Source organism: Capra hircus, chromosome 10 (genome assembly GCF_001704415.2).
Source record: "Capra hircus breed San Clemente chromosome 10, ASM170441v1, whole genome shotgun sequence".
NCBI classification, from domain to species: Eukaryota; Metazoa; Chordata; class Mammalia; order Artiodactyla; family Bovidae; genus Capra; species Capra hircus.
In genome coordinates this window covers 81,821,403-81,846,053 of record NC_030817.1, presented here as the reverse complement: position 1 = coordinate 81,846,053, position 24,651 = coordinate 81,821,403, and the positions used below count along the sequence as shown (strand labels likewise).

The following is a 24,651-nucleotide window of genomic DNA, read 5'->3' as shown; positions in this document are numbered from 1 at the left end:
CAAAGAGACTAGAACAGAAAGCAAACTGGTGTTTTAGTTACTACAATCTTTAAGACTTTTAAGCAGTAGATTTGCCATCTTGTTAGAACTTTCAAGACTATTTCATAAAAGACAGAATCTTGGGAGTTCCCTGGTAGTCCAGTGATTAGGATTCCATTGGGGAACTGAGATCCCACAAGCCATGCTGTGTGTACAGAAAGGAAAAAAAAAGATCAGAATCTCACTACCAAACTCAGCTACCAAAATGACTAATTGAGGTTTTAACAGCTTGCTGTCTCCTTGAGAAACTCAGCTGGGAAATACCTGTGCCCACTGCTAATGTTCAAATGGGTGGCTTCCAAAGAATAAAAAAAACTTAAAGAGCTCCCCAAGTGAGAAATACACCCAGACTGGGGTGATGGGTAAGAGAAGATTTCAGGTAAAAATTGGGGATGAGATGCTCATGAGATGCAGTGGGCGTAAAAGAGATGCTTAAACAACAAAATCCTGCCCTTAAGAGGTGTGTGAGCCTTGAAGAAGTGTCTGGACCATGCAGGCTCCAGAGCCTTGTTCGTGACCACCAGGTGGATAAGGAGACTCCTAAGTTCTATCTCTGCCAGTCTTTACCCTGTAGACAAATGGTTCTCAGAACAAGGTGTTTAGAATAGCATCAACATAACCAGGAAACTTGCTGTAAGGGTAAATTCCTGGAACCACCCCACAAGTACTAATCAGAACTCTGGAAGGGCAGCCCAGGAATGTGTGTTTCAATACCTTCCACATGACTCTGATGCGCATTCAGGTCAGAGAGCCACCAAACTAGGCCAGAGGTTCTCAATCAGGGTGATTTTGCATCTCTTCTCTGCCTGACCCTGGAAACATCTGACATGCTGGGAGACATTTTTGACTGTTACAATATGGGAAAAGGAGGAGTGACACTGTCACTATTTCTCTGTGGGTTTGGCCTTTTTTGGTTCAGGAAGAACTGAGCCATATTAATATTACTGCATGGTATCAGCCAAGCAGTACCCAAACAACTCTGGAGTAGACATTTTCCTACTTTAAACCTGAGTAACAGGAAAGAAGAGCAATCTCATGGGTAACTCAGGACTAAAATTTTAGTAAGTAGGCCTCATTAATGTTGGCTGAATTGAAATGACTACCAACAGCGGAGTTAAAGGAAGGTCAGATACACACTTTTCCAAAAAGAGAAAAACTCTATAAAACTGTATTGCCAACAATCACCCTCTATGGGCGAACTGGAGAAGAGTTGCTTGGTTGCTTCTAGAAACCATACAAAGTATCTTTTCCCACCCTATCTTAATTTACCACTGGTAGACAGACCTGGGCTTCTGGGAACTCTGATGCAACCTGGGCGATGTCATGGAAAGTTTCCTTATCACTGAAGAAGCGTTCAGCAGCTGCTCCCTTCCCCATGAAGTGAACGAAGGCTTCTTCTAGATCATTCCTTGAATGCAGCTCGCTGTGATCTTTCCCATTCCCAGGACTCAAGCCAAGCGCCTGCAAGAGCTTCACCCCTGACAGCACTACGTCTACACATGCATTGACGCTGGAAGGAAGGAAGGAAGAGATGGTGAGAGACAAGCAGAAGCACTGGGGCAACAGCTCTGCATTTAACACCAGGGAAATGTTTCAGAGGCCTGTGCTCAAACAGGGAAACGGAGGTAGTGGATCTGAAACCTGGCCTGGAAGGCAAATAGCATATGGTGGAAGGAGGATTACTTTATCTGGACATGTATGTCTTATCCTGGCAATAGCTTGGTAAACTTTTACACAGGACTCCTGGCAATAGTTTGGTAAACTTTTACACTCATTACAAAGAGAGAAGACAGGTGCTCAGCATTTCAGAACAAAGTATCATAACACAAATATACCATTTCTGAGAAAATGATGGCAGAGCCAAACTGCCTGGATTCACCCTGGCTGTGTGACCTGGGCAAGTCACTTTAATCTCTTTGTCTTCAGTTTCCTCCTCTCTAAAATCGTGTAATATGAGTTTTTAACTCACAGGGCCGTTGTGAAGATCAAGTAAGATAATACATGTTTAGGAACACTGCTTGCTACAGAGTAAGCAAAGTAAAAGTTTTGGTCAAAAGCCACCCTCCCTCAAAAGACAGCTGAGGATGGTGGTAAGATACACTGACTACTTCCAGGTGAAACTGAGAGCTGAGTGATGGCTTAAAGACAAGTGCACCTGCAGCCGTGTAACAACTCAACACTTGGCAGGTGTTCATCATGAACTTTAAAGACTAGTAAGCAGTCAGTGTGGTATCACCTGGTTAAGGCATATAGACTAATAAAATACACATAAGGTTGTCTGGCCCTACCTCTCCCATGCATGCATGGAGAAGTTGTGGCTTACCTTTTCAGTGTTTTGTGTGTGTGTGTGTGTGTGTGTGTGTGTGTTTTCCAAAAGCCAATTCTTAAAAAAGAAGTTCCAAATACTTTGGGCAGGTAGATGAGGTCCCCGGGCACCTTTATTCCTGCCTCTGCCATCCCGGCCAGTGGGGTTGGATGGCCAAATGAAAAGGCTTTGGGTGACAAGGGAGGCTTCCCTTCCACATTAGTTCCAAGTAGTTATGAAACCAGAAGTTGTGTGCTTCCCTGGTAGCTCAGATGGTAGAGTCTGGGTCGGGAAGGTCCCCTGGAGAAGGAAATGGCAGCCCACTCCAGTATTCTTGCCTGGAAAATCCCATGGACGGAGGAGCCTGACAGGCTACACAGTCCATGGGGTCACAAAGAGTCGGACACAACTGAGTGACTTCATTTTCACTTTTCATGAAAACAGAAGGTAAATTCATCAATCAAGAAGGCCCAATAGATCGGACTCTGGTGTATAATATATAACCACAATGTCTCCCTTCTAGTCTCCTTTAAAAATCTCTTGATCACCAAATCGTTAATGGTGGCCAGCTATAAAGATGAGGAAAGAGACTGCAGGAAGGGAGAGGAATTTTATTTTTCATTAGATGTATTTTTAATATTGATAAGCATACATTACTTTTAGAACTGAACAAATAATTCTTAAAAGGTCCTCATGTGGGTTAGATATTATTTACATCACTCAAGGGAGGTTTACAAGGGCTGGAAGAGACACAGCCCTCCTCACAACACAAAACTGACTACATTCTCATTAAGATTCTATTATTAACTCTTCTATGAATCCCACATTTTTGAAAAGGTTTTTGCCTACCATACAGCATTTAAATACTCAAATGGTCTTATTCTTTTGAAGTCAAACATACATAATTACTCTGGTCAACTGGGAAAGCATAACCTAAGAGTGAGTCTACCTACCATACAAAGCACATAAACACACTGACCGCACGTGGCAGGCTCTCACACAACATATTCCTTTCACAGCCTTACATGATGCGAGCCACACACCTTGTAAACTGGTCTCCATGGCACCTCACACGGAGTGTCCTTTATTTCTGCTGGACGTCACATTAGATGTCTGAAGGGTAGAAGCTTAAAAGGAATACAGGTATCCCTGGCTCTCAGACTCCAGAAGGCTTCCAATGTTCACACAGTGAAAGTTTGGATAGTGTGGGACATTATTTCCATGAAGCAGTCCTACCTAAAATAAATGTATCTAAATGGATTTGGGTCCTGAGTCTGCACAGCAAAGGTTCAGATACCAAGGGATGTACCCATATTTGGAAATAACGACTTCAAAATAGATGTCAATAAACACATCACTTCCGAATCTAGTTCTGCTGAGAACTTAAGTAATTTAATTTCTTAAAGATGAGAATGGAGAAAGTTCCAGTTACAAAAAACAAAACCAAAAAGAACACTGTTTATTTAGCACATTTTGCAGCACAAAACGAAACCCAACCGAACTAATTTTGAGTTTAAACAATATAACTACCACAGGAACATTTTCCATCCCCCACCTAATCACGCCATGAATACTAAAGAGGAAAATCTTAGGAAAAAACTTACTTGGTAGCTATTAAAATAAAATCACTGTACCCTACTGCGTGCCAGATACCAAACAAAGTACTTTTACCTCTGCTTCCTAGTTATATTTTATAATACTTCAAACAGAACAGGAATCTTTCTCTGCACTTACATCAATTCAACAGCATACTAAAATGTAAACAAGCATACTACTTATAGGGAAAAGAAGTGCATGTGGGGGGTGGTCAGGGTGGAGCAAAAAAACCAGAAGACAAAATTATGTTCATTTGACACGCAGAATTTCACAGAAATGTATCAAAGATTACAATGTGGGTTTTGAGAAAACACAGACACAGATAAAACGACTGGAAGGTAAAATGAGGTAATAGACGCTGAATGCCTACACAAGTGGCTGTGCTAGCAGAGGGCGCGGGGAGCCAGGGCTGCCAGGCATATTATCAGAGATTTGGGGTTGGGGTGGGAAAGAGGGTTAGTTTCTTCTAGCCTGTAAATTCCTTAAAGACAAGGACCGTGGTTCTTATCACCTCCTTTCTGTTTTATCATCTGTAAAACGTTTCCTAAGGTTCTTTTCAGCTTTCACACTATGCCTGAGATAGTATGAAAGCTAATCATAATCGCTCCAAGATACACAACCACAGAGAAGAGAAACCCAAGAGGGCAGGATCAGTAGTCCTTGGGCCACACCCCGGATGATGCTCTGGGCAGAGAAGGCAGGCATTTTCAGACAGACCACACCAATCTGCAAAACATTCTAAGACAGGAAGTAGTCATCACTGCTTTCAGCTGAGAAGAGTAAGGCTGGGGGCTAACTAACATTCCAAGGTCATGACTGGAGGAGCCCACATTCAAACCCAGATTTATCTGATATTGAAAGCCACAACGAGCATGCACAAGCAAAGACACAGAATAAGGGATTAACCTTGTGCCTGGACACAACAGGAATGGTGATCCAGTTAGGAGAGTCTGAACATGGTCCAAGAAGAGCAAGGCAGGTTTCAAAGGTCAGAGTGCAGCAGGTGAGGGAGAATGAGTGCTAAAATGAGGGATTCATCATGCACCCAAGTCTTAGGACCAGAGCCCGATTCTGAAGCAGAGGAGGCAGCATACATTTTAGAAAAATGTGGCTGTGGGCTTGCCATTGACCATCTTCTTGATGGTCCTTTATTTCTCTGGTCCTTTCCCATCAGGCCCTTACTTGGCAGTGCCCACCCCTCCCCCACCCCTGCCATTTACCTTCCCTTCTTGTTCTCTTCCTGGGTGACGCTGTCTAGCCTCTGGCCTCAACCTAGGTGCTGGAGTCTCCAAACTGCGACCATGCTCCTCAACTACAGCCTCTAGCTGTCAGCAGCTGAGGGCTCAGCTTCCTCTATAATCCTATAGGCATGCACATTTCTCCCCTCTGAAACCAAACTGGTTACCTTTCACCACATACTGGTTCCTTTCTTAATCTCTCTTCATGGCAACAATGTGGCACATAGAGCCACAAACAGGTTTAAGCTGCACCTCTGGCACTTGACAGCTGTGAGATCATGGGCAAATCAGTATATATGCTAAGCTGTGTCTGACTCTTGTGCGACCCCACGGACTGTAGCCCGCCAGGCTCTGCTGTCCACGGGATTTCCCAGCCCAGTATACTGGAGTGGGCTGTCATTTCCTTCTCCAGGGACTGAACCCACATCTCCTGCATTGCAAGTGGGTTCTTTACCACTAAGCCACTAGGAAAGCTTGACAATATATGTGTCTGCCTACACAAAGTTATAATATCCCCAATACTAAGAACGTGTCATTTGGAACTGCCTCTATTTACTCTACCACATCTAATCTCTTGTCAAATCTCACCTGTTTAGCGCAATGCCAAACAAGATAAAGCTCTATGGCTTTGTAGCTAGTGTCAGGGTCTCAAGACTTTCCTCTTTATTAGTCTGTTACCCACAAAAATAACGTGAAGCAGTCAAATAGGTCAGAACCACTCTCAAATTTTCCATTCCTCCAGTTAAGTCTGTGAAAAGGACTCAGCATCATTTGTGTGTGTGCACGCCCATTCATGCTCAGTTGTGTCCAGCTCTTTGCGACTCCATGGACTGTACCTGCTTATAAACTTTTATGGTTTTCCCATCACTCACACTGACACATAAGGCCCCTTTCAGATTCAGCTCGACATCTATCATAAAGTCCTTGCCCTAAACACAGGACCAACCTGCTATTGCCAAACAAGCCAAATATCTTTTCACATTTGGTTCTCTCTTCCCAGGTGGGCTGATTCCCCAGCCTTCTTGTGGATAAATTTTTTTCTCTCCAAGGCCTGAGCCATGCAAGTCACTGTAGCAGAATATATTTTCCGAGGTGGCCACAAGATGTCCCGTCCTACGTGTTCATTTTACAATGAGACGCTGACGTCCCTCCCTCCCAGGTGTGTTCTCTGTCCCGTCTCCTCAAAACCATTTGGACCTGAGCCTATGGGAGAAGTGACACTGTGTGCTTTTAAGGTTAGGTCATAAAAGGCATTAACGCTACTGCCCGGTCCTCTTGGGGAATTCCTTCCCCTAATCCAGTCATCCTGCGGTGAGAAAGCTAAACAGTTACAAAGAGAAACCACCTGTATGTGTTCAGGTAAAACCACGACTTAGGTCACAGCTGACGACAACAATCAACACCTTGAGATGATCCCAGACCCAGCCATCATCTGCCTGAAACTGCACGGAACCCCAAATAAGAATCGCTTAGCCGAGCCCAACTGAACCTCAGAATCATGGAATAAAATGACCATTGGTTTAAGCTAAGTTGTGGGGTAATGTGTGATGTAGCAATAGTAAATGGATTGTCAGCTTGTAGATGGAGCTTCTCTTGAAACCTCATCCTGGGAAGAATTACTAGTTATTCTCTGGGACACAAGAAAGCACTTTTTAAAAATTGTTATGGACAGCATTATGTCCCTCTCCCCCACCCTACCCCATTCATATTGAAGCCCTGACCACAAATGTGACCATATGTGGAGATAGGGACTATTTAAGGAAGTAATTGAGGTTAAATGAGGCCATTATCCAGGATTCCCAGGTGGTGCAGTGGTTTAAAAAAAAAAAAAAACCTGCCTGCCAGAGCTGGAGACAAAGGAGGTGAGGGTTCGATCCCTGGGTTGGGAAGATGCCTTGGAGCAGGAAATGGCAAGTCAGTCTTCTTGCCTGGACAGAGGAGACTGGTGAGCTACAGCCCCTGGGGTCACAAAGAGTCAGAGGTGACTGAGTACGCATGTATGCAGCCATTATCCATAGGACTACTGTCAGCTTAAGAAGAGGAAGAGACACCGGAAGTGCTCATGAATAAAGGCCATGTGAGTACACGGTGAGAAGGCAGCCATTTGCAAGCCTGAAAGAGAGGACTTCCTCTTGGATTATCAGCCTGGAGAACTGTGAGAAAATAAATTTTTGCTGTTTAAGCCCCCAGTCTGAGGTCCTCTGTTACGGCAGCCTGAGTGAACTAATGCAATAATGAACATATTTGTTTCCAAAAAATGAGGCTGGGACCTTGCTTCATCCATCCCCGGATTCTTAGAACTTAGCATGGACCTGCCGCATACCATGTAGTTAATGAATATTTATTGAAAGCATGTGCTCAGTAATGTCTGACTCTTTGCAATCCCATGGACTGTAGCCCACCAGGTTCCTCTGTCCATGGGATTTGCCAAGCAAGAATAGCTCCAGGGGATCTACCCAACCCAGGGATCAAACCCATTGCATTTTGCAATGCAAGAAACTGTCTCTTGCATTTCCTGCATTAGTAGGCAGATTCTTTACCACTGTACCACCTGGAAAGCCCACGAATTGACTGAAAACTCACAAAACCAGGGAGGACAATTAAGCTGATAAGGATACAGGTGAAAGTGCCTGAACTTGAAAGAAGAGTTAAAAGAAGATACACATGAAGAAACAATAAAAATGTTAACATATATATAAGTACTACCTAACATTAGCTGTCTGCTCTTTAAAGCCGACACTATGCTAAATAACAAAGATAATTTAATCTTCATGATAACTCTGCTTTACCTTACCCTTTGTGGTCCCAATACTCACAGAACTAGTAGCGTACTTGGTAGAAGATCTGCTTTTGTGGCAAGATATTCAAGTTGAACTTAGACAAGAACTAAAATTCGTAGAGGGAATAATTTACTTACAAGCAAGACGAGAATATATAGAAAGGAGGCACTGTGATTTGGGAGAATCCTAAAATTGCAATGTCACTGAAATCTGGGGAAGAAAAGAGTTTCAAGGAGAAGGCATGCTTAATGTGTGGAAGGCTGCAGAGAGCTGACAGTGAAGACTAAAAGTGGAAGCTGATTATGAAAACCCACAAGGCTTAGATAAGCTTTGAGAGAGAAGTTTCAGTAGAGTGGTGGTCTCCAGACTGTGGCATTAAGGAAGCGAAAACAAGGCATGAAGAAAGAAACTCAGCAGCTAAAGACAGCGACCACACCTTCAAGTAGTTCAGAAGCAAGAGGGTGCCACTGAAATGGAAAGACCAAGCATTTCTGACTGCAAAGGAGTAACGGCCAGAAGAGCAGAGATTGGAATAAAAGCGACTTGAACTTTACCGAGTCAGGCTGAGCGGGATTTCCAAGAGGCTATTAGGCTGGTTCTAGGGGCTGGTCCCGGAGAAGGCAATGGCACCCCACTCCAGTACTCTTGCCTGGAAAATCCCATGGACGGAGGACTCTGGTAGGCTGCAGTCCATGGGGTCGCTAAGAGTCGGACAGGACTGAGCGACTTCACTTTCACTTTTCACTTTCATGCATTGGAGAAGGAAATGGTAACCCACTCCAGTGTTCTTGCCTGGAGAATCCCAGGGACGGGGCAGCCTGCTGGGCTGCCGTCTATGGGGTCACAGAGTCGGACACGACTGAAGCGACTTAGCAGGGGTTGGTCCTACAGAGAAGAGGAAGGTGCAGGGGCCAGCAGAGAGGAAAAAGCAGTCTGGTGAGTCCCGGTAGCAGCGACAAATGGGGCTCGTCCCAGACGTGCGACGCTTCCAGCCAGGCAGGTAGTGTGGACACCAGCACCAAGGGCCCTCCGGGGGACCTCTAGGAACCTGTTTCCACGCCGGCTCTACCTCCCAGCTCCCAAGCCGTCTGACCTCCGCCAAGGCGGCCCCCAGAGGCCCAGAGCGCCCGCACCTCCTGGAGACACCCAGAGAGGCGGGCCCCGCAGGCACTCACCCCACGGCCACGCGGCGCCAACGCCGGGCCGGCCGCACGATGAGCGCGTCCCAGGCGGCTGCCAGCCGGCCCTCAGGGGAGCCGGCTCCTGGGGGCGCGGGCGCGGGCCCCAGCTGCAGCGAACTCCACAGCGAGCGCAGGGCCGACCCCGGCAGCTGCGGCTCCAGCAGGAAGACGCAGCCCACCGCGAGCGCCAGGAAGCCAGCGTACGCGGAGCCGCGCCACAGCGCCATGGAGACAGAGGCGTGGAAGCGGCGGAGAACACCTCCTGGCCCGGCCCGCGCCTCTTCCGGGCTCAGCACGCGCCGACGCAGACTCGCGCGCCACGTCACGCCGGCGCGTCGTGGTCCCTCGGCTGGGCGGGGCGCGGCGGGGCGGTGGAGAGGGGCGGAGACTCCTCTTCCTTGGTCGGAATCTTAGCTCTTGGGGGCGCGCGCGGTTTTGAGTCTCTGAGGGAGGTTGGACAAAGGCCATAATGCCTGTCCGGGCGCTGTACCTTTTCCCAGAACTCCATCCGTACCCAAAAATAGAGAGGCAAGGATCCGTTTGTTTTCCTAGTAGGATAAACCAGACCGATTTTGAAGAAGCGGGTAAACCTCATGTCAGTCTTTGAGCCTGTCGGTGTTCCCATTTGAGCTGAACCCGCAGTTCCTCAGAGGGGCACAAATCACACTCCCCCTGTTTTAATCGGTCCCTCTGCCCGTCTGTCCATCCTCCATTGTTAGCTAAACTCACCCTCTTTCAGACCCGGGGCTTGGCGCTCCCCGGAGGAATACGATGGCAGCAGCGCTGCTTGTGAGCCCTTGCGGACACGAGTGGCAGGGGGATTCTGTGCCTTTGGAGGGTGACCGAGACCTGCAGCTGCTTGAGGGCGTTTGCCGAGACTGAGGGGAGTCCGCAGGGATTGTCCTCGCTGGATGATCAGCTTCGAACCTTAAAATAACCCTTTGGGGGCGCTGTTCTCTTTAACAACCTCAGAACATGCACAAATGCACACAATCTTGTGTACAACACAAGGGGTTCTGGACCTGCGTTAAGAAACCCTGGGTTCTCCTCTTCACCCTTGGTAACATGACTTAAACCCAGCAGACCCTGTCTTCACTATGACTCTTCTGTGTGTGAGCCTCGGTTGAGAGTCAGTGAAGCTAGGCTTGCTGCCAGCTCATTCTCAGCAGTAGTCTTGCCAGGCCTGGTCTTGCTCCTGGATGGATTCCATTTTTCCAGTTCTGCTGGCTCCTGACCTTGGCTCTGCGTCCGATTTTCCACTCTGCTCCTGACCTTTGGACTTGGCAGTGGTTCTTTATTTCTCTAGCTTTGATCTTGGGCATTTGGCTTCATTTCCCCCAGCATTTCCCCATCCTGGTCATCTACCCTCCCTGTCTCACCCCACCCAGCCCACCTGACCATAACATCCCTTTCAAAGGAGATGTTCACACAGGAAGCGATCTGGGCTATTACAGAAAAGAGAGGAGCCAGTGAGATCTGTGTGAAGCTGTCTTCACTAGAGTTACCTGCCCCTTCTCTCACCTCAGGGAGACATGCCAGTTAGTTCCCAGAGAAACTGCTCCCCCACAGGACCCCCAATGAGCAGGTTTTCCTACCACCCTGTAAGTGACTGAACCAGTACGTAATTCAAAAGCAGTGAATTCACTGACTGGCCAGAGAGCACATCTCTCCACTGAGAATTTGAGCCAATAGTCGAGAGTCTAGCTAGTTGGTTTGGGTTGTGGACCTGCAAGGTCACGTAATGTTGAAGGTTAGATAGGGCCAGTTAAATATATTCCGAAGGTGGAGTTTTAGGCTGGGGGTGGTGGGGGCGGGGGCGGGGGGGGGGTGTGGAGCTGAGGAAGCTGAACTGTGGGAAGACCATGGAGCAAACCAGCTTAGAGGAAGAGGAAAAGTGATGTAAAGAGAAAGCCACCTGGGGCCTTCCCTTCTGGCTCCCAGGAGACTTGCTAAGCTGCCAGCACTTTGTACTGAATTCTTCTGCTTTTTCCTAGGCCTGCCAGAACTTTTCCCCCTCTAGTTTTATTGAGATATAATTGGCATATAACATTGTACAAGTTTAAGGTGTACTACACATACATTTTGTGCAATGATTACCACAAAAAGTTTAGTGAACATTTATTACCTACATAACAATTTTCTTTTTTTTTTCTTGTAGGGCTTTTAAGATCTACTCTATTAGCAACTTTCAAATATTTCATACTAGAATTTGAGGTTTACTCACAGAGGCAAAGCTGAGACAGGCTGGAATCTGGGAAATGTCTCCTCCCCTCCTCCTGGAGAAACAGAATACAAAGAAACTGTGAGGGACTAAAAATAACTGCATACATGGGGGGAAGTCAGGCAAATTATGAACTATAAGATACAAAAAGGCTGAAACAACCGCCACTTCTTGTTTTAAATTTAATTAATTTTTTAAAACATTTTTTATTGAAAGTGTTAGTTGCTCAGTGGTGTCATGAATTGTAGCCTGCCAGGCTCCTCTTGTCCATGGCATTTCCCAGGCAAGAATACTGGAGTGGGTAGCCATTCGCTTCTCCAGGGGATCTTCCCTACCCAGGGATTGAATCCAGGTCTTCTATATTGTAGACAGATTCTTTACCGGCTGAACCACCAGGGAAGCACCGCCCCTCACCACCTTTTTTTAAACTGAAGTGTAGTTGAATTACAGTGCTGGATTAATTACTCATACACAGCAAAGGGACTCAGTTGTACATACATAATATGTACATTCTTTTTCATATTCTTTTCCATTACGGCTTACGTCAGGGTATTGAGTATAGTTCCCTGTGCTATACTTTAGGACCTTGTTGTTTATCCATCCTATATACACCAGTTTGCATCTGCTAATCCCAGACTCCCAATCCAACCCTCTCCCATTCTCCTCCCCTTTGCCAGCTGCCACTTCTGAGGTGCTGGGAGCCAAACCAGAGTACTGAATGTGATCACTGCACATAGCACCACAAAGAGGGTGGGCAAACCACCTGAGCCAACCTTCCAACCAGACCCACCAGTCCACCCTTACCCTTACCCCCCTTAAGGGACCAGCTCACTCGTCCTCCCTTAGAGAGCCAGCAAAGACATCTGTTACTTGTTTTCACTGCCTTGTGCTACATCATGAGTTCCAGTAAAGCCTTGCCTGGATTTCTTGTCTGGCCTCTTATTAATTTCTGTAGATTAAAGAGTTCAAGAACCCAGGCTGGTAACAAACAACAGCAGCTTGAACAAAACGGAAGTTGATTTCTCCTGTAAAAGTCCAAAGGGGACTTCCTTGGCGGTTCAGTGGTTAAGACTCTGAGCTTCACGATGCAGGGGCCTTGGATTGGATCCCTGATTGGAGAACTAAGATCCCACCTTCCACAAGGTGCAGCTAAAAAAAAAAGTCCTAACAGGTTGCTAGTACTCTGTGGGCAACTGCAGCAAGCTAGAGATAGATGCTCTGTGCTCCTATTGGTTGGTGGTTCAGTGTCAGTTTGCATTGTGGGTGGTGATGGGGTTGGACATGGTGCTCATCTAATTCTAACTGAGAATTAGAGGCAGGAGCTGCAGGAATTGCAGAATATGAGTGAGCGTTGCCCGTCATGGTGGAGCTTGTTGGGGCTTCTGGTCTCATACCAGTCACAGGGGCCTTGATTCCTTCTACTCCTCACTAAGGGCTCAGGGGCAGGCATTCAGTGTTCTTGGCACTACAGTTCCTCTTGAAAGATTTCATTAGTGAGCAATAGTCATTTCAGATTTTGATCATCGATCTGTTTAATGACTCTGGAATGCTTTACAAGCCAATTGTTTTTCTTGAAGTTAGATTTCTGGGGGCAGTTATACAAAACAGCCCTAAGTGGATAGGTGGGGCTGCCCAGTTCTGAACAAATAGAAAAGGACTGTACAAGCCTCAAGGCACCCCTCCCCCAACCCAAATTGCTTCCAGACATGGCCTTTGTTATTGGTTATCTTTCTGAGGACCTTGAAGTGAGAGCAAAAAGCAACTTTATTTCAGAAAATTTGGAGGCAGATGGAGGCTACAGGTGTCCCACCCAAGACCCTGACCTGGAAGGCCAAGGAGCAGATCCCATATTTATATACGGAGTTAGCAGAGTCCTGTCAGCCCCAAATTAGCTTAAGGCAAGGTCTTCCTTGATGGCTCAGAGGGTAAAGACTCTGCCTACAATGTGGGAGACCTGGTTTGATCCCTGGGTTGGGAAGATCCCCTGGAGAAGGGAATGACTACCCACTCCAGTGTTCTTGCCTGGAGAATCCCATGGACAGAGGGGCCTGGAGGACTGCAGTCCATGGGGTTGCAAAGAGTTGAACACGACTGAGCAACTAACACATGCACAGTCCTTAGCTGTGACATAACCACCAGCCAGCACACAACCCATGTGACCTGAAAGGTTTTAAGAAGCAAGTTTTTTCCCACATTTGGAATAGAAACTAAAGTAGGACCAAACAGGCCTCATGAAAGCTGGGATAACCCACTTTTCCCATCATTTCAAGCCTCTAGGGTTTGATCCAAGGTGCTCGCTGAAGTCCATACTGTGTCAAGGCCTTTGCTGTTACCGGGGACATCGCCCAACACAGGTCACACCCAAAGGCCAGCATCAGAGCACAGCTTTGACGGTTAGAGAAAACTCCTAGGAGACAAAAAAGAAGAAATAAAGGGTCCTGGGATCTGAAAAGAGCAGGCTTTGTGTCTGGAGCCAGAGCTCTCAGGCTGTCAGACATCCTGACATCCTCCTCCCTAAGGTGCATCAGGAGGAAACCAGCAAAACAGAGGCTGGGCTGCTGCATGGGGCGCGGCGCCCTTGGAGGCACAGGAGCTGGGTGACAAGAACGATGGCAGCAAAGCAGTGAAGAGAGGTGTGCTGGTTCCTTGCCAGTGACCAAACCTTGCTGCATGGATTGGGAGCTTCTTAGCGTGTGGGGATGTAACGGTGCAGTGGTCCTACGTTTACACTTCAGGATGAATTGCTCGGAGAGAGTGCTGAGCAGGGGGAAGCGGGAGGTGCAGTGCTTCTGTCTGGCGGGGACCCAAGAGCTTCACAGGGCAAACTCCCTGGAATACTGCCATCACGCTGCCTGGGCACTTCCCTGGTGGTCTAGGGGTTAAGAATCTGCTTTCCAATGCAGGGGGCTCGGGTTTGATCCCTGGTCGGGGAACTAAGATTCCACATGCCGTGGGGCAACGAGGCCCCTGTGCTGCAGTTACCCACCCCATGCGCCACAACTAGAAAGCCCTCACACGGCAGTGAAGATCCCGTGTGCCTCAACTAAGACCCAACACAGCCAAATACATATATAAATACTTTTAAAAATAGACAAACACTGCCTGTGCAGCCTTTGTGTGTGTACAGGCCCTCCTGCTTGCTGTTCCTCTGCAGGCCGTGTCCGCCAGCCCTGTCAAGCATCATGTAGTATATGCTATAGTTCTGATTTGGGTTCTGACACCCTTGCAGCATATGTTTGGAAGGAAATGGAAACTGTGCCTTTAAACTGCATTTCCTTCTTAATTCAAGAACCTCAACGGTTCTTGAAGCATTCTGCCTTCGAGTGTTGTTTTCCAAACTAAAATAAAGAAAAAAAATAAATGAAAGGAAGCGGAAACTGATCTGGCAGGACACCTCTGCTATCCAGTCGTCAGGGTCCCAGACTTGCTCTGTCTTTTGCTCTGCCATCCCTAGGGGACAGCAGAAAGGCGGGAGTCCATGACGACAAAATCATGATGGCTTTGAAAGAATCAAATCAGGGCTCTGAAAGAAAGGAGAGGCCGTGAATGCTTGTTGCCAGGCAACCACCAGTTTCTACTTAAATGGAGAGATTGTGGGGCTTGATGCCTGTGTTTTGTTTTTCTTTTTTTTTTTTTTTCCAGTTGTTGTTTGTTTTTGGCCAAATTACGTGGCATGTGGGCGATCTTAGATCTCAGACCAGGGATTGATCCCATGGGTGCTGCATTAGAAGTGAGGAGTCTTAACCACTGAGCCAGCAGGGAAGTCCCTGATGCTTGGTTTTAAAACTCCACTTCTGCCATCCACTGTCTGTGTGACCTCAGGCAAGTCATTTAACTTTTCTGTTCCTCAGTTTCTTTACCTACAAAATAATTCCTACGTTACCAAATGGTTGTGGGCGGTAGAGTTATCCTAAAAGAGCCTACCACACATCTGCTACAGGTTGACACGTGCCCAAGCACTCCCTGCCATTGCTCTGATTGGTTCTTGAGAACTGTGTTTAATTTTCTTCTCAGGCCTCCTGGACTGCCACTCTCTCACTTTAAGGACGACTGGCATCTCTGCACAGATCACTGTACAGTGACCTTTTCTAATTTTTAGCTGCTCAGCACCTATGCAATATTCCACTGAATGAAAATATGACAGTTCATTTATCAACTTTACTGTGTGTAGGACATTTGTAATTTTCTCAGTGTTTTCCTATTATGTATAATACTGCTCTGCACACACTTCTGATATACATATACAGATTCTCCAGTAGGGTATACACTAAAAGTGAAATTTCTGAGTCATATGCTAACCCTTGTCCTCCTCAACTTTACTAGATAATATAAGACATCTTTCCAAGCGGTCCATCAGTTTACCCTCCCACTGGCAGCATATGAGTTTCTCTTGAAATACATAACAATAGACTCTTAAAAATTTGCCATTTTATCGGATGTGCAGTGGTGTCTTACTGTGGTTTTGACAAGGTTTCATCTATTAGTTGTGAATATCTTTTCCTCCACCCCTGTCGCTTGTCTTTTCAGTCTCTTCATAATATCCTTAGTGAATAAAGTTCTTAATTTTACTGTAGTTAATAGTTTCTTCCTTTTTATTGTTGCCTTCTCCTTTGTCATTGGTACTTTTTGTTACTGTTTTTCAAAATATTTCCTTACTTAAGGTCATGAAAATAAATATTCACCTATTCTCCTTTTCAGAGGTGTAAGTTTTTATGTTTCATGTTTATATGTTAAATCCACTTTGAAATTGATTTGCGTATTTTGTGGCGGGAATTTTTATAGATACCCAATTGGCACAGTGCCTTTTATTGGTCATTTCTCAACAACTCTGCATTCCCACTTTTGTCCAGTATCAATTATCTGCATATACGTGGATCTGTTTTGAGGCCCTTTATTCTGCTCCATTGGTCTATTCATTTATCCTCATACCAGCACCTCACTATTTTGATATGAGAATGTAAATTTTTTAACCTTAGTTTGCAAGAGCAGCTTGGCTATCCTTGGCCTTCTTTTAATTCCTGAATACATTTTCAAATTGACTTGTCAACAACAACAACAACAAAACAAAACCAAGAAAACAGTTAAGATTTTCATCAGTTTCATTTGGGGAGGATTGACATCTTTTCAGTATTGAGTTGTATTTCCTAAGACTACAATATGTCCATTTATTTATTTAGACCTACTTAAATGTTTTGCATAATGTAAACTTTTATGTGTAGAAGCTTTGCATATTTTTAGCATGATTTACTTCTAGGTGCTTAAGATTTGTAGTACCTTCATTGAGATAAAATTAGCATACAATAAACTTCACAATAGAGTATACAATTTAATAAGTTTACCCTGTATACACATCCCAAACCATCATTACAACTCAGATAATAAGCATATCCATCACCCTGAAGGATTCCTCATGTCCACCCTCTCATCCCTTCCTGCCCAGACATCCCTGCTTCCTACTCTGTACCCAGGCAACTGATGACATACTTTCTGTTGCTATTGGTCAGTTTATACTTTCCAGAATTTTATATAAATAAAACCATACAGTATGTGCTAGTGTGTATCAATAGTGGGTGGGGCTAGTGGTAAAGAACCTGCCTGCCACTGTAGGAGACCTAAGAGATGCAGGTTGGATCCCTGGGTCGGGAGGATCCTCTGGAGGAGGGCATGGCCACCCACTCCAGCATTCTTGCCTAGAGAATCCCATGGACAGAGGAACCTGATAGGCTACAGTCCACAGGGTTGCACAGTCAGACACGACTGAAGCGACTTAGCATGCAGACTGTAGTGTGTATCAATAGTCAATTGCTTTGGGGACTTCCCTGGTGGTCCAGTGGCTAAGACTTCACTCTCCCAATGCAGGGGGTTCCATACCTGGGCAGGAAACTGGATCCCACATGCTGCAAACGAAAGTTTACATGCCACAATTAAAGATCTCGCATGCTGCAATGAAGATGGAAGATCCTGAATGCTGCAACTAAGACCCAGTCAAATACATAAATGAATATTTAAAAAAATAAGTTAACTGCTTTTAAAAGAACTTTTCTACTTTGAAATAGTTATAGATTCATGGGAAGCCACAAGAAAATCGTTCAGAGAGTCCTCTGGACCCTTCACCCAGATTCTCCCTTGGATCTCTGCCTGCCTGGTTGCTTCCTGCCATCCATGTGTGTGTGCATGCTCGGTCACTCAGCCGTGTCCAGCTCTTTGTGACCCCACAGACTGTAACCCACCAGGCTTCTCTGTGGGATTTTCCAGGCAAGAATATTGGAGTGGGTGGCTACTTCCTTCTCCAGGGGAACTTCCCGACCCAGGGATTGAACCTGGGTCTCTTGCGTCTCCTGCACTGTAGGTGCAGTCTTTCATTCATCTCTCTGCTCAAATACAATCTGCTCACACAGAGCTTCCCTGAGCAGCCAGTGTAACATCATGAGCCTGGAGGACTCTCACCTTTCCCTCTGCTTTATGTCTAGAACTTATTCATATCTGATTCTCTCGTTTGTTTATTGTGATCTCATCCAATTAGAATATGAATTCTGTGAAAACAGGGACCTTGTCTGTCCTAGTCAGTGACTAGAATAGTGCCTGGCATTCAATAAATACTTGTTGAATAAAAACAGATCTTTCAGCAACTGCACAATATGAATATTGTTCTCTCCATGTCACAGATGAGAAACTGAGACAGATTATGTGACTTGCCCCAAACCACAGTTGGTGGTGGTGGGGTGGACATTGGGTGCTGAGATTTGAATCTCTGATTTCTAAAGACACACTACCTTCTCTTCTTAAAAAAATTCTGAAACAGGAAGCAGGGCAGAATGAAGGTGACTGCATCTATCTCCTTAACAGTAGCTCTTTTTTTTTTTCCTTTTTATAACTTTATTTTTATTTTTGGCTGTGCCAGCTCTTCTTTGCTGCACAAGCTTTTCTCCAGTTGCAGTGATCTGGGGCTACTCTCTAGTTGTGGTGTGCAGGCTTCTCGTTGCAGTGGCTTCTCTTGCTGTGGAACATGGGCTCTGTGGCTTGTGGACTTCAGTAGTTGTGGTGTGTGTGGGCTGTAGCGCACAGGCTCAGTAGTTGTGGTGCATGGGCTTAGCTACTTCTTGGCATGGGGAATCTTCCCTTATCAGGGATCAAACTCGCATCTTCTACATTGGCAGGCAGATTCTTTACCACTAAGCCACCAGGGAAGCCCAATAGCTCTTCTTAATACCACAGACTTAGACCCTAGTGCCAGGCCATGGGTAGCGAACATCCCAAGTGGTCAATTTTTGGGGTCACTGGCCTCAGTAGCAGTGGCAGGGCCTGCAGGTCCCATTGTGGATGTTATTTCCCTACCTCCCAAAAAGGGCAGGCAATTCATCCCCCCTCATGTTTATGTTTTTCTTTTTGTTAATGAATTAATATTTCCAGCAATTTACTTCTAAACCATTCTTTAAAAGGTCATCTAAATCTTTAAAGGGCCATTATAATTCATTACAACCTATTGCAAACTGATTTCTTTAAACAATCCGTTCCTGATGCTGAAACTATAATTTTTTTTTTTTTTTTCAGTTTTTGGCACTATGTACTCAGATGCTGGGAGGGATTGGGGGCAGGAGGAGAAGGGGACGACAGAGGATGAGATGGCTGGATGGCATCACCGACTCGATGGACGTGAGTTTGAGTGAACTCCGGGAGTTGGTGATGGACAGGGAGGCCTGGCGTGCTGCAATTCATGGGGTCGCAAAGAGTCGGACATGACTGAGCAACTGAACTGAACTGAACTGTTTAGAACAATAGAGAATAACTTTTCAAATAAAAACTGGGTGATACAGTGGAAAAATACTGGGTAATACATTGGCAAAATTATTTTCACATGTAAAAATTCTGCATATCTTCAATTAAGGTTTATGAAAAAGTTAATTTCAAAAAAGATACAAGCTTCATAAGTCATGATGAAAGTTAGCTGGCTTTCTTGAGAAGTGAAATTAAAAACAGACTGAACTGCTTACTTTTCAGCAAATTCCACTTTGCCAAATTTCAGAAGGAAAAAGCCCAACGTAGTTTCAGTGTTGTCTTCTTGTCTGGGAGAATCTGGATGACTTGCTCCTCTCTGACAGCCTACTTTGTCATCCCTGCTCCCAATCACAGCTGAGTCCATCAACAGGACGGCTTCACATGCTGATCACGCACAGCCAAGAATGACAAGCCCAGGTTGGTGCAGATAAATCCTCTGCTTCTTCATTGGATCTCAAACATTGTTCTATATACTCCGGTCAATTTGCATGGAGCTGGTACAAGAAAGAAACCACATTACTTACTGCATATTCATCAACCTTCTGGAATTTGGTGCACTGGCCAGTTACTTTATCCAGTACAACTCGAATGGGTATCCAGTAGCAGTTTTTCTTCCAGAGCTTCTGATCTGTGGCCAAATGCATGATCCTCTAAACTGAGTCATGCTGCAAACTGTGTTATAATCAACACTTCGGAAAATGTATCATCACTATCACATTCTTCAGAAGGAGCTGCTCTTGGTGACCATGATTCCTGTGGCTATTCTGGCATGAGCATAGGAAAGGCTCCCATAATCCTCTTTCCTACTTCCTTTATCCAAGTTTTTTGGCTGCTCTTTCTCCAGTAAGTGAATACTGGACTTTTTCTGCTTACAAAAGAAACTATAAAACAATACATATTCAGTATATATCGTTTAGAAAATATAGAAAAGAATGAGTACTTTAAAAATCACCCTTAATCCCATTGATCAATGTTCAGTTTTTTGCTGTATATCTTTGCAGACTTAAAAAAAATACTTCTATGTCTTTATTTTTGGCTGTGCTGGGTCTTTGTTGTTGCACTCAGGCTTTCTCCAGTTGCAGTGATTGGGGGCTGCTTCGTTGCAGTGGGCAGGTTTCTCCCTGCAGTGACTTCTCTTGCTGTGGCTCCCAGGCTCTAGAGCACGGGCTCAATAGCTATGGCCCATGGGCTTAGTCGCTCTGAGGCATGTGGGATCTTCCCGCACCAGGGATTCAACCCATGTCTCCTGCCTTGGCAGGTGGATTCTTTACCACTGAGCCACCAGGGAAGCCCTTTGCAGACTTTTTAATATAATGTGTGCACACAGATACATACATCTTCACAAAAGTGGAATTTTATTACATATTTTGTTTTGTAATGATTTATTCCTTAACAATATAATGAACACTGTGATATCACCAATTTTTTTAATCCAATATGACTTTTCATGGCTGCATAAGCTGCTGCTGCTGCTGCTAAGTCGCTTCAGTCGTGTCCGACTCTGTGTGACCCCATAGACGGCAGCCCACCAGGCTCCGCCGTCCCTGGGATTCTCCAGGCAAGAGTGCTGGAGTGGGGTGCCATTGCCTCCTCCAATGCATAGGCTACTAGCTGTCTAATCTACTGGTAGAAAGTTGCACCGTTCGCAAGTTTTTGCTATTACAAACCATGAAGGAGGAACATTCTCACGGCAGAATCTGCAGTTTCTTAAATGTCTCTTTAGGATAGAGTCACACCTACCTCCGAGGACGCTTTCAACGATGTTCTCAGATTTGCCTCCATTAAAGTTGCTCTACCTTCCTTCTGCAGTAGCTAAGAATAACCCCACTCCACACACACTGTTGTTCATACTGCAGCCTTGCCAGCCCATCTCAAGAAGGATGCTTCAGGTGACCTCTCTGGCTGCAAGAAACCGCGAAGAGAGGGCAGGTAGAAAGGGACTCAAACCATGTCTGAGGTCACATCTAGGCTCTCTAGGGCAAAGGATGGGGTCCCTAGGCGGAAAAAGACGAGAGAGGATGGGCCTCAGGGTCCCAGAGACTCCTCTTGGAGCCTGTGGATGTGTCTTAGAATCCGGGCTTCCTCATCTGCGGAATGAGGATGGGATCTCTCGGGAATGGAGATGCGTGGAGGTCACCTTCAGAGATGCATCAGAACCGAGCCGCGCCTGCAGGAGCTCTCCTGGCGCCTGGAGGGGACCGAGGACCGGACAGTCTGGCGGGCAGCCTAGGAGCGCCCCTCAACTCGTGCCGACGTCTCCGGGCTGGCCCGGGCCAGGGGGGAGAGCCGCTCGGAGCCCCCAGGGGGCGCCGCAAGCCCGCCGCAAGCCCGCCGCAAGAGCCTCAAACTCGCCGGGTGGGGACCGCGCGAGCCACCGGGAGGGGCTCCCGAGCCTTGCGGCTCAGGGACTAGGCCCCGCAATGGCTTTCCGCACAACAAACAGAAACGCCTTCAGCCCAGTCTGTCTGCGCTTGGAGCGTGGGCTTTTTTCATCCCCTGCTCAGTCCCGCAGCTGCCGTGCAGTTGCTCCTGGGCTTGAAGACTTGGCTCCAGGGTTTTCAAACCTCAACGCGGAGGCCACCGCCTTAGGGCAGCCTTCCTTGACTCCCCCAGATCTCGGGGGCTTGGCGCCCGGATGGAGCCTGGTCCTGTCCCGATGAGACCCACTTCCCAGGCTGGGCTGTCTAAGGATGGGGCTTTGGCTGCCTCCTTGAACTCGAGCCCTTATCGCAACACCTAAGCATCACATTGCCTCTGGCTCATGATTATAAGTGAGGGAACAGCCTCTTTCTCTCTGCGTGGCACAGTCAAGGGTCTGTGGGAAGGGATCACGCTCCAGTCCTAGCCCTTCAGCTGCTTGGCAGAATGGAACCCGGCCCAGGTGTGTGTGTGTGTGTGTGTGTGTGTGTGTGTGTGTGTGTGTGTGTGTGTGTGTGTGTGTGTGTGTGTGAGAGATGGGTGGGTCTTGATTCTGTGTGGGAGTTTTTACATGTCAACAGAGTGTTTGTGCATATGTGATTGTGTGGATATTTGGGAGAAAGCATTTTCTAAATGAATGATATTCTATACGGAGTTAAATATATGTCAGTGCGGACATCATTTCAATCCTGGTTACTTGATGGTATAGGTAAAATGGACAAATTTGAGACCCCATGGACTGGGGGCTGCCAAGCTCCTCCGTCCATGGGATTCTTCAGGCAAGAATACTGGAGTGGGTTGCCATCTTCTCCTCCAGGGGATCTTCCCAACCCAGGCATCAAATTGCTATCTCTTGTACCTCCTGCTTTAGCAGGCAGATTCTTTACCACTGCTCCACTTGGGAAGCCCTTGAGGGTTGGAGGTTGGTTCTATATTTGCAACCACAGGCACCTAACCTTGGGCAAAACTCCTCCTCATTTTCTCCACTTTCTTAAAAGATCGTTGTTTAGAAGGAAAAATCATAACTCATAAATATACAACATGAACACGTGTGAGATTTTAATTAATTAATGAGGAAACCAGTGATGTGTTAAACATCTCTTCAGGTGACAATACAAAGACCAGTTATATATACTGGCACTCAAGAATAATGAAATGAATTTGTTAATTGATCCAAAATTGGTTTTTCCACAGTAGGGAGAAATCAATGGTATCTCCACCTGAGAAAATTCATTTGCTGCTGTGGACAAGAATCATTTGTATAACTTTCAGTTTTCTATAACTTATGGACTCAAAGACAATGACAGTTTAGAGTCAGATAACCTGGAAGGTTACACTAGCTCAGTATTCGATAGGGTACTTTTCCTCCCATTTCAAAAGACTTTCACGATTTTTCCTGACTGTACAGTAGGGTTGGGTGGCACAAAGTTTCTTCAGAATTTTTGTGGAACTCTTTTCTAGGTGAAATCCTACAGGAAACCCTAATATATTTTTAAATGTTTCAGTTAAAATAATTTATTATACAGTTAGTACATGTTCATTGTAAAAATGTCAAATAGTACAAAAGGTTATTAGGTAAAAAAATCAGCCTCCCTTCTCTTCCCCTCCCTCCCTCTCCCCTTTCAATTTCAGACTTATCTACTGTAACAGTTTCCTATATACCCTGTGGGTACCTTCTGTGCATGCACAAACATGTTTTTAAAAATACAAATGGGATAAAAAGAATTTGTTCTTCTGTACTTTACTTTTTTTTCTCAATTAAAAAAATACATTGTGGGAAAGCATTAGGGAAGTTTCTCAAAAATCTGAAAATAGAACTGCAATGATCCAGCAAGTCCACTTCTGGAGATATATCCAAAGAAAATGAAACAATAAACCGAAAAGATACATGTACCCTGATGTTCACACAGCACTATTTACAAGAGCCAAGACAAGGACACAACCCAAGTGTCCATAAGCAGATGAATGGATGAAAAAGATGTGGTTTAGCCAATGGAATATATATGCAATGGAATATTACTCAGCCATAAAAAAGAATGAAATAATGCCATTTGCAGGAACATGGATAAACCTAGAGATTGTCATACTGAGTAAAGTAAGTCAGACAGAGAAGGGGAAATACCATATGATATTGCTTATATGCAGAATTTAGAAAGAAATGATACAAATGAACTTATTTACATAGTAGAAAGACAGAATGAACTTATGGTTGTCAGAGGGGATGGATGAGGAGAAGAGATAGGGAGTCTGGGATTGACATGTACACAATGTTATATTTAAAATGGATAACCAACAAGGTCCTACTGTATAGCATAGGGAACTCTGCTCAGTATTATGTGTCAGCCTGGATGGGAGGGGAGTTTGGGGGAGAATGGATACATATATATGTGTGGCTGAGTCCCTTCGCTGTCCCCTTGACTATCACAATATTGTTAATTGGTTATACCCCAATACAAAATAAAAAGTTAAAAAATGAATTTTGCCATTTATAACAACATGGATGAATATGGAGGGTATTATGCTTAGTGAAATGAGTCAGTGAAAGATAAAACTGTATGTTATCACTTCTATGTGGAATCTAAAAAATAAAACAACATAGTAAATATAACAAAAAAGAAACAAACTCAGATAAAGAGAACTAACTAATGGTTACCAGTAGGGAGAGGGAAGGTGTGAGGGGCCAGGTAATAGTAGGAGATTAAGAGGTATATTGAGAAGGAAATGGCAACCCACTTCAATACTTTTGCCTGGAGATTTCCATGGACAGAGAAGCCTGGCGGGCTGCAATCCATGGGGTCACAAAGAGTTGGACATGACTGAAGCGACTTAGCATGAGTAGTATTCCATGTTTTGTGTACCCTTAACGTTTTTAAAATTAATTTTTATTGGAGTATAGTTGATATACAATGTTTTGTTAGTTTCAGGTGTACAGCAAAGTGATTCAGTTATACATAAATCCACTTTTTAAAGATTCTTTTCTCATAGAGGTGATTACAGAGTATTGAGTGGAGGTCCCCGTGCTCTACAGTAGGTTCTTATTAGTTATTTATTTTATATATAGTAGTTCGATACCCTTATTTGACCAGTTTTTTATTAA

The 24,651-nt window shown here is 45.3% G+C and overlaps 1 protein-coding gene across 2 annotated transcripts in view; it reads right to left on the bottom strand.

Moving 5' to 3' along the window:
* The window catches only part of ADPGK (ADP dependent glucokinase), a 31,985-nt gene extending 22,531 nt beyond the window's left edge, over positions 1-9,454 (bottom strand). Inside the window, exons 1-2 of one of the 2 annotated variants that reach the window (XM_018054679.1) lie at positions 9,134-9,454; positions 1,324-1,549 (exon numbers count right to left, since the gene is read on the bottom strand). In XM_018054679.1, the coding sequence (XP_017910168.1) occupies positions 1,324-1,549; positions 9,134-9,366 (459 nt within the window). In that variant the 5' untranslated portion in view covers positions 9,367-9,454. The remainder of the gene's footprint in view (positions 1-1,323; positions 1,550-9,133) is intronic. The other variant, XM_018054678.1, reaches the window with a different exon arrangement.